Below are 13,247 nucleotides of genomic sequence, written 5' to 3' on the forward strand. Positions count from 1 at the left end.
CCCTCATGTGGGTGCTGTGGGTGCGAACTTGAAGGTTCCTAGTTTGCATTAGTGTAGTCCTGTTTGAAGAGGACTACTTTTCCGCGAACTAGGAACCTTTTAGTTTGTGGTGTGTCCCCCGGGGGAAGTACAGTGCAGCACTCTGGTGTGCACTGCTATTCACATTCCCATAATCTGAACTATGGGGCAGTGTAGACAAGCCCTTACTCAAAATCAGCTTTCTTCCAGTTCTTTAAGTGGGAATATCATTTTCCATGTCTAACACTCTGACCATTACATTTATCTAAAGTCTGTTTTTGTGAACGTGAAATTCATGTAATGGATAATTTTGATTTTTTTACTCTGACAATTTTTGAAAATGAAGCTGATTTGATATAATTGTAAATACACCGCTACCTCGATATAATGCGACCCGATATAACACAAATTCGGATATAACGCAGTAAAGCAGTGCTCCGAGGGGAGGGCGGGGGCTGCGCACTCTGGTGGATCAAAGCAAGTTCGATATAACACGGTAAGATTTTTAGACTCCCGAGGACAGCGTTATATCGAGGTAGAGGTGTACTGCTACTTCAGTGTAGATGATTGGAATAATCTGACTGCCTGTCCCCTGCCATCCCTTCTGTTCATTCTCATTATTATCAGATATAATTTAAATGCAATGCTGACAGACCCTGGGCATCGGTGGGCGGGATCGAACCTGGGACCTCATCTCTCTCTTTCTCGTGGTCTCGGTGCTACTAGATGGGACAGAACACCACACCCAGGAGGTGTGTGGGTTACATAAACAGCTCAGTATGGCTCAGTTGCTGGTGCTCTAACCTTTTGGCTATAAAGTCATTGATTCAAGTTCTGATTCAAATGACTGATTTAAGGTTAATGATTTCAGTTCCATCCACTGGTGATGTAAACTATTATAGGAACAATCTCTTTGGATGAGACCCTGAACTGCCAGCCCCTCTGCCAGATCTGGTAGTTGTTCATGTGCAAGACAAAGATCCTATGACACTTCTGAAAAGAAGTAACTTTGGCATCCTGGCCGATGTTCTCTCTGGGTATGTCTACACGGCAGCTGGGAGCTCCGCTTGAGGCTAGCATGCTACAAATAGCTGTGTGCTTGTTGCTGCACTGGCAGAGGCTCAGACTCAGGGGGTCAGGTCAGTCTGAGCTTGGGTGGCAACATTCACACTGCTGTTTTTAGCGCGTTCACTCAAGCCGAGCTAATGCTACCCTGTCTACTTGGGCTGGGAGGCTTGCTCCAAACTGCAACTTAGACATACCCACTGTGTTTTAAAAACAAAAGTTATATGGCCAAATTTCCAGCCCCTCTTCCAGTTTTGAACACCCCTTTTCAATGCTCATGAAACCAGGCACTCCTCATGCATGTTGCCAGAGCAACTGGCTGTGTGTGCAAAGCTGGGTGTGCAAAACTGGAGGTCAGGGTTGAAAGCTCTGGGTAAGTTATTGTTGAGGCCTAAGGCTCCACCTGTCTCCATGGTCCCTGCACTGCTATCATCTTTCGTAAAGCTCCCTTAAGATACCTGGAGAACAAAAATCCCTGTATAAAACCCCCATTCTGTTTTGATAATGTGTTTCCCTGGGATATTTTTTCACATTAGAAAACCAGTGAATATAAAACCTTCAGTGAATTGGTGGAGGACTTTAAAAAGACATTACATCATTCTGATCCTATGGTCTTAGAAGATTTTTGTGCCAGTATCCCATTTATTGATCTTTATTTGACATCCCTCGATCTTCAAGATAACACAGTTTATAGGTAGGTAACGTAGGTGTAAAGAAACAGAGACCAAGATGCTAGAAATCTTAAAAATGTGCATTTGAGTTGTTGTTTTCTTTCTTTGGATTAAATACTGGCCATCCCTTTGGCATTGTTACTGGAGAGTCTGTGACCAATTAGTCTCCTTGGGTGAAAGATCTCTGAATGGACTGTGAGGGCACAGTTAAAGACATTGGATCTTACTGAAGCTGATGGTCAGTGTTTGCAGGCCAAAGCTTACAGAAAGTTTGATAGGCTGTTGCTAAAGTCCAGCAGTCTTGGATATTCCATGGATGGTTAAATCTGGGTCATGGAATGGCACTTTGGTAGCACTGACCTTCCCCTCACATTTGCAGATCTCTTGCTCTAGGTTCTGAGGTCTGCTGCAGATGATGGTGCTTCTCTGTTCTATGCACAGGGGCGGCTCCAGGCACCAGCGCAGCAAACATGTGCCTGGGGTGGCAAGCCGTGGGGGGCCGCCTGCTGGTTGCTGTGAGGGCGGCCGTCAGGCTGCCTTCGGCGGCATGCCTGCGGGAGGTTTGCCGGTCCCGTGGCTTTGGTGGTAATTCGGCGGCGGGGACGCTGAAGGCACAGCACCGGCGGACCTCCCGTAGGCATGCCGCCGAATCCACGTTACCAGCGGACCGCCCGCAGGCGTGCTGCCGAAAGCCGCCTGACTGCCGTGCTTGGGGCGGCAAAAACCATAGAGCCGCCCCTGTCTATGCAAATAGTACGTAGAGCGCTGATACTTATTTCTGGTAGTAAGTTATTACAACAGAATGCCTTCTGACCCGGGCACAATGCTTTGCCATGCTAGGGAGCTGAGTTTGGTTCCTAACCTTGGTCCTTCATATTTGAGTCTGGGAGCTCTGCAAAGGCACTCCGGTAACAAAGCCATGTCTGTACATTCAGGTATTATGGTCTTTGGCTACACACATATGGAGCATAGGGCCTGGAATTCAGGAGCTTTTGCTCCAAAACTACTTGAGCTAAAGGAGAAGCTAGGAGATGAGAGTATCATTAAGTAGCCCTCTTTATGAGACAGCCACAAAGCGATCCCAAACCCTTGAGCAGATTTGACATTCCAGTCAGTAGAGGACAGCGGTACATGTACACACTGGCCAATACATTTACAGGCTCTCCCACCAGCTCCCTGCCCTCCACCCCAGGAAAGAGTGTAAGGAAAGAGAGGAGTACCCCAGATGCCCCATGGTGAAGGCATGCAATGCTAATGATGAGATCTTGGAGGGAACTGTTGTCCTACACTACTCTTTCATTGATGGGAAAGCTATCATGATGCGGTCCTGTGTGGGATGGAAGGAGTAGGAAATGGGAATACTCAGTACCCAGCGAGTGCAGAGGCCTCTATTAGGGAGGATGAAAAGAGAATGAACACACAAAATAATGCTAAAACCCAGAAAAATTTGACTGTATAATGGGACCTGATTTGTCATCTGTTACTACAGGAAGATTTGGATTTCTTTGGCGATGGAGTAAAAAATCTTTCTTCGTTGTTATGCACGTAACCACCCTCAACTGATTATCCAGTTATCGTTCCTTGTTCTTTTTATCTTGTTAAATGAACAGTGAAAGGTCAGATTAGTTGAAGAGATGATAGTTCTACGTATACGTTTTTCACTTGGCTCTTCACATTTTCCATTACATTTGAACGCACTGAAATCATAATCTGATATTATTTCAGCCATGCGCTTGTTTTCTCCCTGTAGGTTACAAGAACTCTATTATGAACTAGTTGGCACGTTGAACAGCATCTTGGAAGATGTAAGAGAAAAATCCGTGCTGCCCCCTGAGAAAGATATGAAGAGTTAAATGTTCTAGTGTAGAAAATGTGATGCTTTGCCATTGTAAAAAACATTGTTTAAAAACCGAGCATAAATATACATAAATAAAAATAACTCAGAGGAGATTTACTTCCCCCTTTGATAACTTACTATAGAGTGTCTCCTTATAATAATACTGCACACTCATGCAGTACCTTTGATAAGAGGCAGTGTGAACTAATGGATAGAATGTTTGCCTGGGATTCAGAAGACCTGAGTTTTATTCTCAACTCTGTGACTAGCCTGCTGGGTAACCTAAGGCAAGTCACGTCACTGCTCCATGCCTCGGCTTCCCCATCTGTAAAATGGAGATTATGATACTAACCTGCTTTGTAAAGCGCTTTGAGATCTACTGATGAAAAGCACTAGATAAGAACTGAGTATTATTATTATTTATTTATTTAAGGACCTCAACATGCCTTATAAATATTGATTGATTTAGATACTATTGTGCATTTCCATTTGACAGATGGGGAAGCTGACAGGCAGAGAGATTTAAGGGCCTGAGGCTTTCGGGAAAGTTTGTGGCAAACCTGAGATTAGATCCCCATTCTCTTGACTCCTAGTCCAGTGTTTTAACTGCCAGATCATCCTTCTTGCCCTTAGAATTCAAAGTATTCGTGAGCTAACGTAGGGACTACGCTAAACAAGAGGCATTTGAAACATACTAAAGAAATTGTCCATAATCTCTCTAAATGTAGCAGTTCATTTTAGTGATAGGACTCCCGTTAGAATATTGGCTGAACCTGTTTGGATTTGGCCCTCTGGAGTTTTTTAAACAAACACACCCGCTGTGCTCTGCATTAACTCTTGACTATCTGAAGAGAGCGATGTAGCTGTTTCTCAATGCCGTGCACTTTGTACTTATACAGGTAAGTGTAAGGTGGTTGACTGAAAAGTTGGCCTTTGGCTGTGATAACATTTTTCACACTTTTGCAAAGCCACTGGTGCAGTTCCACCTGCAGCAGTGATCGTGGGAGCATGTGTGGTGATCAGCCGGTGGCGTTTTAGCACCATCTCACATAGACAGGGTTAAATGAAGTGGTCGTAAAAATGCCTGCTAGCCGTTGATCTACACTAGCTACTATAGACACAGCCATCACAACTTGCTCAAGGCTGCACAGTGGCTGAGCTAGGAACAGATCTCAGAGATTCTAGATTCTACTACTTGTGCTCTAGACGCACTTCCACTATGAAGGATTGCTAACCTGGAGCCAGTTACATTATCCTGGATCTGCACACTCTCACGTGCCCACGGTGAAGGCAGTTCATGGCCTAAGAGTACAGTTTAGTTTTCCCCATTTCTTTTGGGAAGAAGGCAGCGCCAGGCTGTGCAGGAGAAACCTGATTAGCCAAACTGCTGTAGTGACACCAAATAAGTTTGGGTAAACAAAAATTCAGATGATCAGAAACCGGTAACCTCAGAAATCGGTGTCAGAGGGAGACAAGTTGGGAGTTGATTAGAGACAGAAATGTTGTTTGGGGTGCTGCATAATTAGAATTCTACTCTACTCATATTTTATTATACTCAAATCCTGTCTGAACACAGCTTAAAACCTCAGAATAGGACATTTACAAGGAGGGATTTAAAGATCATACGCTTTCTTAGGTGTGTCTGTCGATCCTAGAAAAGAACCTTAAGACTGTCAGAAAAACTAACTGAACATCCATAACATGATATAATGCATGTGCTGGAGTCTATCCCATATTCAGCCAGGCACTTGCTGCATCCATAAAAGAAAATGACCCACACAGGTAAGTGCAAAAGAGAGAGCTGGAGGAGATGACTAATTGTTGTAATGTGGTTTCTCAGCACTCCAGAGGCAATGCTACCCTTGAAAGAGATTCAAGAAAACCTCAATGTGGCAATGCTACATTTGGCTGTTTAGTGGCTTAGAGATGGAGAAGCCTGTCCTTCCCAGATCTTGTCCATTTTCATGTAGAAGAGGTATCCAATGTTAAGCCAATACCATGCTTGATCTTTGCCAGACCGCTGAGAAGCAGCAAGAAAACACATCCGACACTGTTGACTGGAAAAGTCTTCAGCTGTTGAAGTATTTTGAGAACTAGAGTTACGTGGATTGAATCTACTACCAAAAAAAAAAAAAAAAAAAGTATAGCATTTGGTGCTGAGTTTTCTGAATCCTGTATAATTTTTATATTACAGCTGTGAAGTACTTTATGATTATATGTAGTCAATAGATGTATAATATTACTGGAAGAATCACTTGAGAAATGGCCTCTTTAATAGCAAGTGGCTATTCTGGATCACTCAATGGCTTTCAGTACTAAAATAAATTAGAAACAGACGCATACAGTATCTAATTCTAGGGTTTAGAGCTTGTGAAAAAACTGGGCTCATAAAGCAAAATTATTGACACTTTCTCACAGAGAGGGGGGGAATGATTTTTTTTTAATAGAGATCTCTCTCCAGCTGCATGCTGCACATTTATTTCTTGAGTACAATGTACCAGACTTGTTATTCTGTGCCTCTGTGTCTCCCAAGCATCTCCACTACTAGAGTCTAGATGTTCATCTGCCTAACTCTCACCAAAGCTGGCATACTACTCTTTATATGTGAGTATGTGTAACCCACACACCTCTGGGGTGTGGTGTTCTGTGCCCTCTAGTGGCACTGAGACCACTGACAGATTAATGAGTCTGCTACAGCCTTAGCTAAGGGCCATGTGGCTTTTAGTTCATGCAGTAGAGGCTCATGCATTTAGCTCCAGAGGTCCCATGTTCAATTCCGCCCGCCAACAACCAGGGTCTGTCGGGGTTACATGTGCACATATTGTCTTTTGTACATCAGCTTCCTAAATGCCCTTCATGTCAGTTATTAAGCCACATAACCAGTCTCCCTCATGTCCCTTAGAATGAGATTGATTTACTCATAAAATTATTTAGACCAGATTTGATTGTAGTATAGGAGACACTCAAGTTCAAAGTGAGCCCTGCATCTTTGTTTCTACTTCCCTAGTTTAGCTGTTCAGAATTAGCCAACTTCAGAGGCCCAAAAATGCCCTGATACACTTTGCCATCTCTACTATTTTCCTTCATGAAGATGTTTATGGCTGCTAACAGATGCCCCTTGTAAAAGAACTAGAAAGGAGACAATGACACAAGTTCCTACTACATTTGTTTTCATGTTCTCATTTGTAATAATTTCACATTTTATGAGGAACACTTCCTAAAACTTCCGCAACATGATGGAAACATATGTGGCTCTATAAGATGTTATGTGACCATTTTCATGGAGAGACTAGATCAAAACCTCCTTTTCTCTGACAGTTATATGGGCCACATTTCAGCAAGCTGGATAAATGGGAAAGAACATTGTCAAGAATTCTTTTAAGCATACTTACGCTATCCCTACTTTCATAAATATCATGGTCATTTTTCACATTCACTCTTCAGATGGATTTCTTGCGGTCTGAAATATAATTATTTAAACTTTTTATTAAAAACCCAATTTCCATCTGTGGGCTGGTAATCTTGTCACCCCACGTATTCCATAGTAAGTGTGTAAAATAAAATAGCGAATGTGATTTGGTGGTGGTGGAGGGAGAGAGAGAACTACTGGAATAACATTAACTAACTTGGACCTGATCCAGCAATGCGTTGTGCATGAGGGGATTCCCACTGACTTCAATGGGGCTCTGTGGGCACAGGGATCTTTCTGTGTGCACCGAGCTGCAAGTTGGGGTCTAAGGTGGAATTCGTCCCCGTGCACCAGTGAAGTCTGTGTCCAGTGCAAAGCAGAGCTGAGCTGAATTTCCAATGAAATTGACAATTTCAGATGTAAATTTAGAGGGGGTGGAGGTGGAGAAATGCACTCATCTAGCTGTGTCAGTTATATTAGGCACTGCAATTATTAGATCCAGGCAAGTGGACCCATGCTCTTGTGCTGAAGTTAGTGGGGTTTTATGTGGGCATACGGGTCTGTCCCCCTGGGTCAGTTGCAGGCTTAGGCTGTTAAGGTGTTCCTTAAAGACACACAGTTCAGCCGTGCCCAGGCAGATAAGAGAAAATTGGGTGAGACAAAAATGTCATCCTGACTTGAGATTGGATTCCAAGTGTACTTCTGCCCTGTGCTCACTGCTCATACGCAGTCAAATGGAGTGAGGCAAATATGGATTCTAGAAATTATGTCTTAAAAAAATCTGGGACTTTGGAGACCTGGATGCAATTCCCTGCTCTATCATGGGCTTCCTGTGTGACACTGGGTATCTCTCAGTTCCCCTCTGTACAAGTAATTGTATCTCTCAGTTCCCCTCTGTAAAATGGGGTAATGGTACTTCACGGAGGTGGTGTGTGTTAAAGATTGTGATGCCCTCAGCTATGCTACATGCCTGTTGGCCTTTTATAAGTATGATAGATAGTTAGATAGATGAGCACCATAAAATACGGACAAACTATAAAATATTCTGCTGGCACCACCTGTGACTTGATAATGAAAACAGATACCTCAGATAGGAGTTATTTATTGGCAAATCATCTATGGTTGTCACTTATTAGCTGCCCTCCAAAGTAAGTGCAGAGAGACAAGTATTTGCCTTGGCAACCAGATAGACATCTGCAGGGCCGGCTCCAGCATTTCTGCCGCCACAAGCAAAAACAAAAAACAAAACAACAACAAAAAAGCCGCGATCGGCAGCAGCAATTGGGAAAAAAAAAAAAAAGCCGCGATCGGCGGCGGCAGTTCAGCGGCAGGTCCTTCGCTCCTAGAGGGAGTGAGGGACCTGCCGCCCCCGAATTGCTGTAGGTGCCGCCCCTCTCCCTTGGCCGCCCCAAGCACCTGCTTGTTAAGCTGGTGCCTGGAGCCGGCCCTGGACATCTGTTAAAGGAGGCTGGCCTGCTGTTTTCCACCAGTTATGCTCTCGTGTGCAGCAATCTGCCTCTTTATGTGTCAGGGTATGTTGTGCGTCTGGTTTTGTGTGTATATGGGCTTGTGCACCCCACACTGAGGGGAAACAGGTTATAACCTCCTGGGATAGGCACTTTATGGAACCAGTGTTGAACTGGCCTCAACCCAGCCTGAAAGCAAAAAGGTGTTTTTGTGCATGGCAATGCTACAGTGGGGAGGCGGGAGGGAGCTAGAGGGGAGTTTAAGGGGCTGATTAGGGTGATGGTTTCAGGCTGCCTGATGAATTACAGGGAAGTAGTTGTTGGCAGGGCACTCTGTGAGCCATATGTGTGACACCCCTGTTCCTAGAGCAGAGTGCTGGATGCCCCCTGTGTAAGCTGCTGTCTAGGGGAGAAGTCTTGCCTTAACTGTGTCTGGATTTCTTTGGGGAGGACCCAGCCTTGGGGTCCTCTCAGTGCCTCCCTGCCTGATTTGCATATGCACAGCCCCCCCTCCCACTTGCAAGTGAAGTCATTCCAGGCACGGTTTTGCGTGTGCCCCGGCATGTTAGAAGTTGGGGGTTGAAAACTACGGTCTGTATTTTCAGGCTGCTGGTGCTGGGTGACTTTGAGTCAGCTAAAAACGATGCCAGCCCAGACCTTCGCCTCAGCCTTGACCCAAGCCTGCAGTGAGCTGCCGATACTTGGTTTTTCTCTCATGTTATTTTCCATTTTCATGCACCTTTGCCCTTTCTAGATGTGGCTGCGAGTGAAGCCAGAAATGCTGAAGCACAGCGAGAGAGGATCTTAATATATTGGGCCAAATCCTGGCCTTGCTGTGGCTGCTTTGGGCTGCTCTGATGATGGAAAGCAGCCAGGAGGCCAGTGTATCTGGATCCTCGCGATTCCTTTGGGGAAATCCTTGATGGTATAAAGAGAGCACAGCAGCTCCCTAAACTGCTCCACTCCTGATCCTGAGTGTAGGGCATGAGTCTGGGAGAAAGGACACCTGGATGGGGGGTTGATCCCTGGCTGCTAAAATGGCCCTTAGGGGCAACCAGCAGATGCTGCAAAGTAAAGCCATCGTTGCCTCCTACATCTCCCTGAGCTGTGCTGTGTGCAGCTCTCAGACACAGCCCAGGTTCAGAGGCCTGATCTTTCTCTGGTCAGTAACAGTTGTCAGTCAATTTTCTGAATAGTTCTGCTTTTTGGGGGGGCGGCTGCTCAGAAATTCCAGCTGTGAACATATGAGCAGTCCTTCTACGGGTGAAAAGAAAGGGGTGTTTTGTCACAGAAGGAGTAACCAGACTCACAGTTGTGCTTTTGGTTCTTTCCAAAGCTCTGCACACGTTATTAGGCAACTCCACAATACGCAGCTATTTATGGGGATTTTTAAAGTAGTCTTCAGTACATGCCCTCCTTAACCACTTCTTGAGCATATAACAAGCCGGAACACCCACACTGTGATGATGTGTGTGTCTTAATACGTCTGATCCTGTTTCCCGAGCCATGTGAATGAGGATTGTTGGACTGAGACTAGGTATATAATAAATCGTATTCTTTAAAAATAATCCATGTGTTTATATATTGGAGGAGGGTAAAGTCACACTCTCTCTACTCTCTCATTTTATTGTTATGCTGGAAAGTGTTAATGGCTGCCATCAAGCACGCCTTTGATCTATAGCTCAATCACAGACAGGATTAAAGTTGATGGGTGTACTAACTACGCTTCATGGAAGCTAAATGGAAGGAGCAATTAAATGCCACTTTGAATAGTGAGAGCTGAAACAAGAGAAGCCAATGCCCAGGGTACTGGCCAGCATGGCAAGGCCTGAGCAGAAGCTAAACCATGTGGGCTGAAGGGTTTTCCTGGGTATTGATTGGTTGCAGCTGTATTTGTGTGTGGCAGAAAGTGAGGAGAAAGCCTTCAGAGCGCAAGAGTAGTGGTGGTGGGAGGAAGCCAAGAGACAGAGCTTTTTTTAGGAACAGGATTGGCTAGAAAGGTAATAGATTTCTTGGATTTCTCAACAAGGGAGCTGCCTGTTTGTTTCTATTGAGTTCAGAGAAAGAGGATTTTGTGTACATTCTCTGTAAATAAACAGGATTGCACTAAAGAAATACCTGACTCATACAATCAACTTATTCTCTTAACGGTAACAACCTGGCAAGGCCCCAAATATTGATTTGCTGCTCTGGTCGAAAGGGGCTATGTTATCAGCCTCTTTTAAAACTGCTTTTAACCCATAATCCATGGAGTGTCAACTAATGGCATCTGTCCATGGTCTGATCTCATAGTCCTGCAATGCAGACAAAACGCTGGTGACTTCACTGGAAGTTGACAGTTTTGCTCTTCTTCTGGAACCATGTCTTGACAGCCAAAGGGAAAGAATGTCTAAATTTTAAACAAAATTATTTCTCTCAGAAGATGGACCCCAAATGAAACCCTGATGCAAGTGTTCAAAACTGGGATCCAAATGTGGGCCTGTCTCTTGCCCTAACATAGCATGATTTGTCACTCAGCTTTGAGCTAAAGAAACTTAGGCAATGATATTAAGTATACACAGTAAAAATGGGATATGCTCACTGGAGAGGTCTTTAAACGTTATCTAAATGTTAGTGATGTAAATTATTAAAAATTGTGATTTTTCCCTGCCTTAGATTGGTGTAAATTGGGAATAGCTCTATGGAAGTCAGTGGAATTGCACCATTGTAAAACCAGTCTAAGGGGGAGGAGAGTGAGGCCCCTTGTACTCAGGAGCTGACACTTAGCATTTATGTAGTGCTTTTTGCATCTTCAAAGCACAGTATAGATATTAATTGATTCCAGCTTCACTCTCTGAAGCAGGCAAGCAAGTTCCATTTTGCAGATAAAGGCACAGACCTAGTGCCTTGCCAAAGGCTACGCAATAGGTCTGTGGTAAAGCATGGATAAAAATGAGTTCCTGTGCTCTACCCACTAGACCACACTGCCTTGCTAAATATAAAACATTTCTGACGAATGTTAAAATCATCTGTGAACCTATAAACCCAGTTACATTAAACTCAGTTTAAACGAAAGCTATTTATATCTCAAACTCTCACTGAAGGTCAAAACAGAATGTAACTAACTGATACTGTTTGTGTTCAAAGTCTCTTAAACCACACATCTGATCATCTTGAGAGTGAAATATAAAGTACTCACTTAGATATGGCCCTTTTCCAGACAGTCATTTCAGGCTCTCACTCCCTCTCTGTACCTCGGATGTTTAGAAAAACATCATAGAATTTAAACAGTGATGGAAAAACCATTTTAATTCTCTTCTATTTACATAGCATTGGGAGCTTGTACAGTTCTGCTTGGCTGTTATTAATACTTAAACTGGCATGTTACAATTATTGCCCTGTCCTGTGAACATAACACTAGTTCTGGAGCACCCGGGACTGTTTAACCAACTGTTGCGTTGAGAGAGATATGGACTAATACAGTGGTTGGGTCCATTTGCTGGATGAGTGTTATATATACCTGACTTTTATATTGGCATAACACATCCTGCACCCTGCTTGCTTCATTAACACTAAGTTATTAAAAACTAAGGCCTAGATTTTCAAAACTGACTGGTGATTTTGAGGCCCTCAAGTTTTGGGCACCGGACTTGACATCTGAGCTCCCACCCTGTGAAAATCAGCCCCAAATAGGGTGTCTTAAGAAGGATGCCTGAACATAAGAATGGCCACACTGGGTCAGACCAAAGGTCCATCTAGCCCAGTATCCTGTCTTCCGAGACTGACCAATGCCAGATGCCCCAGAGGGAATGAACAGAACAGGCAATCATCAAGTGATCCATCCCCTGTCACCCATTCCCAGCTTCTGGCAAACAGAGGCTACGGACACCATCCCTGCCCATCCTGGCTAATAGCCATTGATGAACCTATCCTCCATGAACTTATCTAGTTCTTTTTTTAATCCTGTTAGTGTCTTGGCCTTCACAACATCCTCTGGCAAGGAGTTCCACAGGTTGACTGTACGTTGTGTGAATAAATACTTCCTTATGTTTGTTTTAAACCTGCTGCCTATTAATTTCATTTTCTGACCCCTAGTTTTTGTCTTATGAGAAGGAGTAAATAACACTTCCTTATCTACTTTCTCCACACCAGTCATGATTTTATAGACCTCCATCATATCCCCCCTTAGTCATCTCTTTTCCAAGCTGAAAAGTCCCAGTCTTATTAATCTCTCCTCATATGGAAACTGTTCCATACCCCTAATCATTTTTATTGACCTTTTCTGTACCTTTTCTAATTCCGATATATCTTTTTTGAGATAGGGCGACCAGATCTGCATGCAGTATTCAAGATATAGGCATACCATGGTTTATATAGAGGCAATATAATATTTGCTGTCTTATTATCGATCCCTTTCCTAATGATTCCCAACATTCTGTTCGCTTTTTTGACTGCTGCTGCACATTGGGTGGATGTTTTCAGAGAACTCTGAAGATCTCTGAAGATCACAACTCCAAGATCTCTGAAGAGCACAACTCCAAGCTCTCTTTCTTAGTGGCAGCAGCTGTTTTAGAAATCACTAGTCAGTTTTGCAAATCTTGGCCTAAGTGTTTAGGAGCCTGATGCTCCTTTTGCTTGCACTCATGTAAATACAACTTTACTTGACCAAAGCCAATGGAGTTACACTGGTGTGCATGAGAGGAGAATCGGGCCCTAGGTAATAAACAATTATACTATGAAAATGTCTTGATTTTATTTTTAACTAGAGGAGGAAGCGAAGATGAACGTATTCAAATGGCACA

At 43.8% G+C, this 13,247-nt stretch overlaps 1 protein-coding gene across 1 annotated transcript in view; it reads left to right on the forward strand.

The window, feature by feature from the left end:
- Window positions 1–3,607, forward strand: part of CATSPER3 (cation channel sperm associated 3) — a 21,765-nt gene extending 18,158 nt beyond the window's left edge. The window contains exons 4-5 of the mRNA XM_024205841.2: window positions 1,620–1,777; window positions 3,505–3,607. Of these exons, the coding sequence (XP_024061609.1) occupies window positions 1,620–1,777; window positions 3,505–3,607 (261 nt within the window). The remainder of the gene's footprint in view (window positions 1–1,619; window positions 1,778–3,504) is intronic.
- Window positions 3,608–13,247: the final 9,640 nt, after the last annotated feature.

The sequence above is a fragment of the Terrapene carolina genome, unplaced genomic scaffold (assembly GCF_002925995.2).
Source record: "Terrapene carolina triunguis isolate 2854851 unplaced genomic scaffold, T_m_triunguis-2.0 Scaffold629, whole genome shotgun sequence".
NCBI classification, from domain to species: Eukaryota; Metazoa; Chordata; order Testudines; family Emydidae; genus Terrapene; species Terrapene triunguis.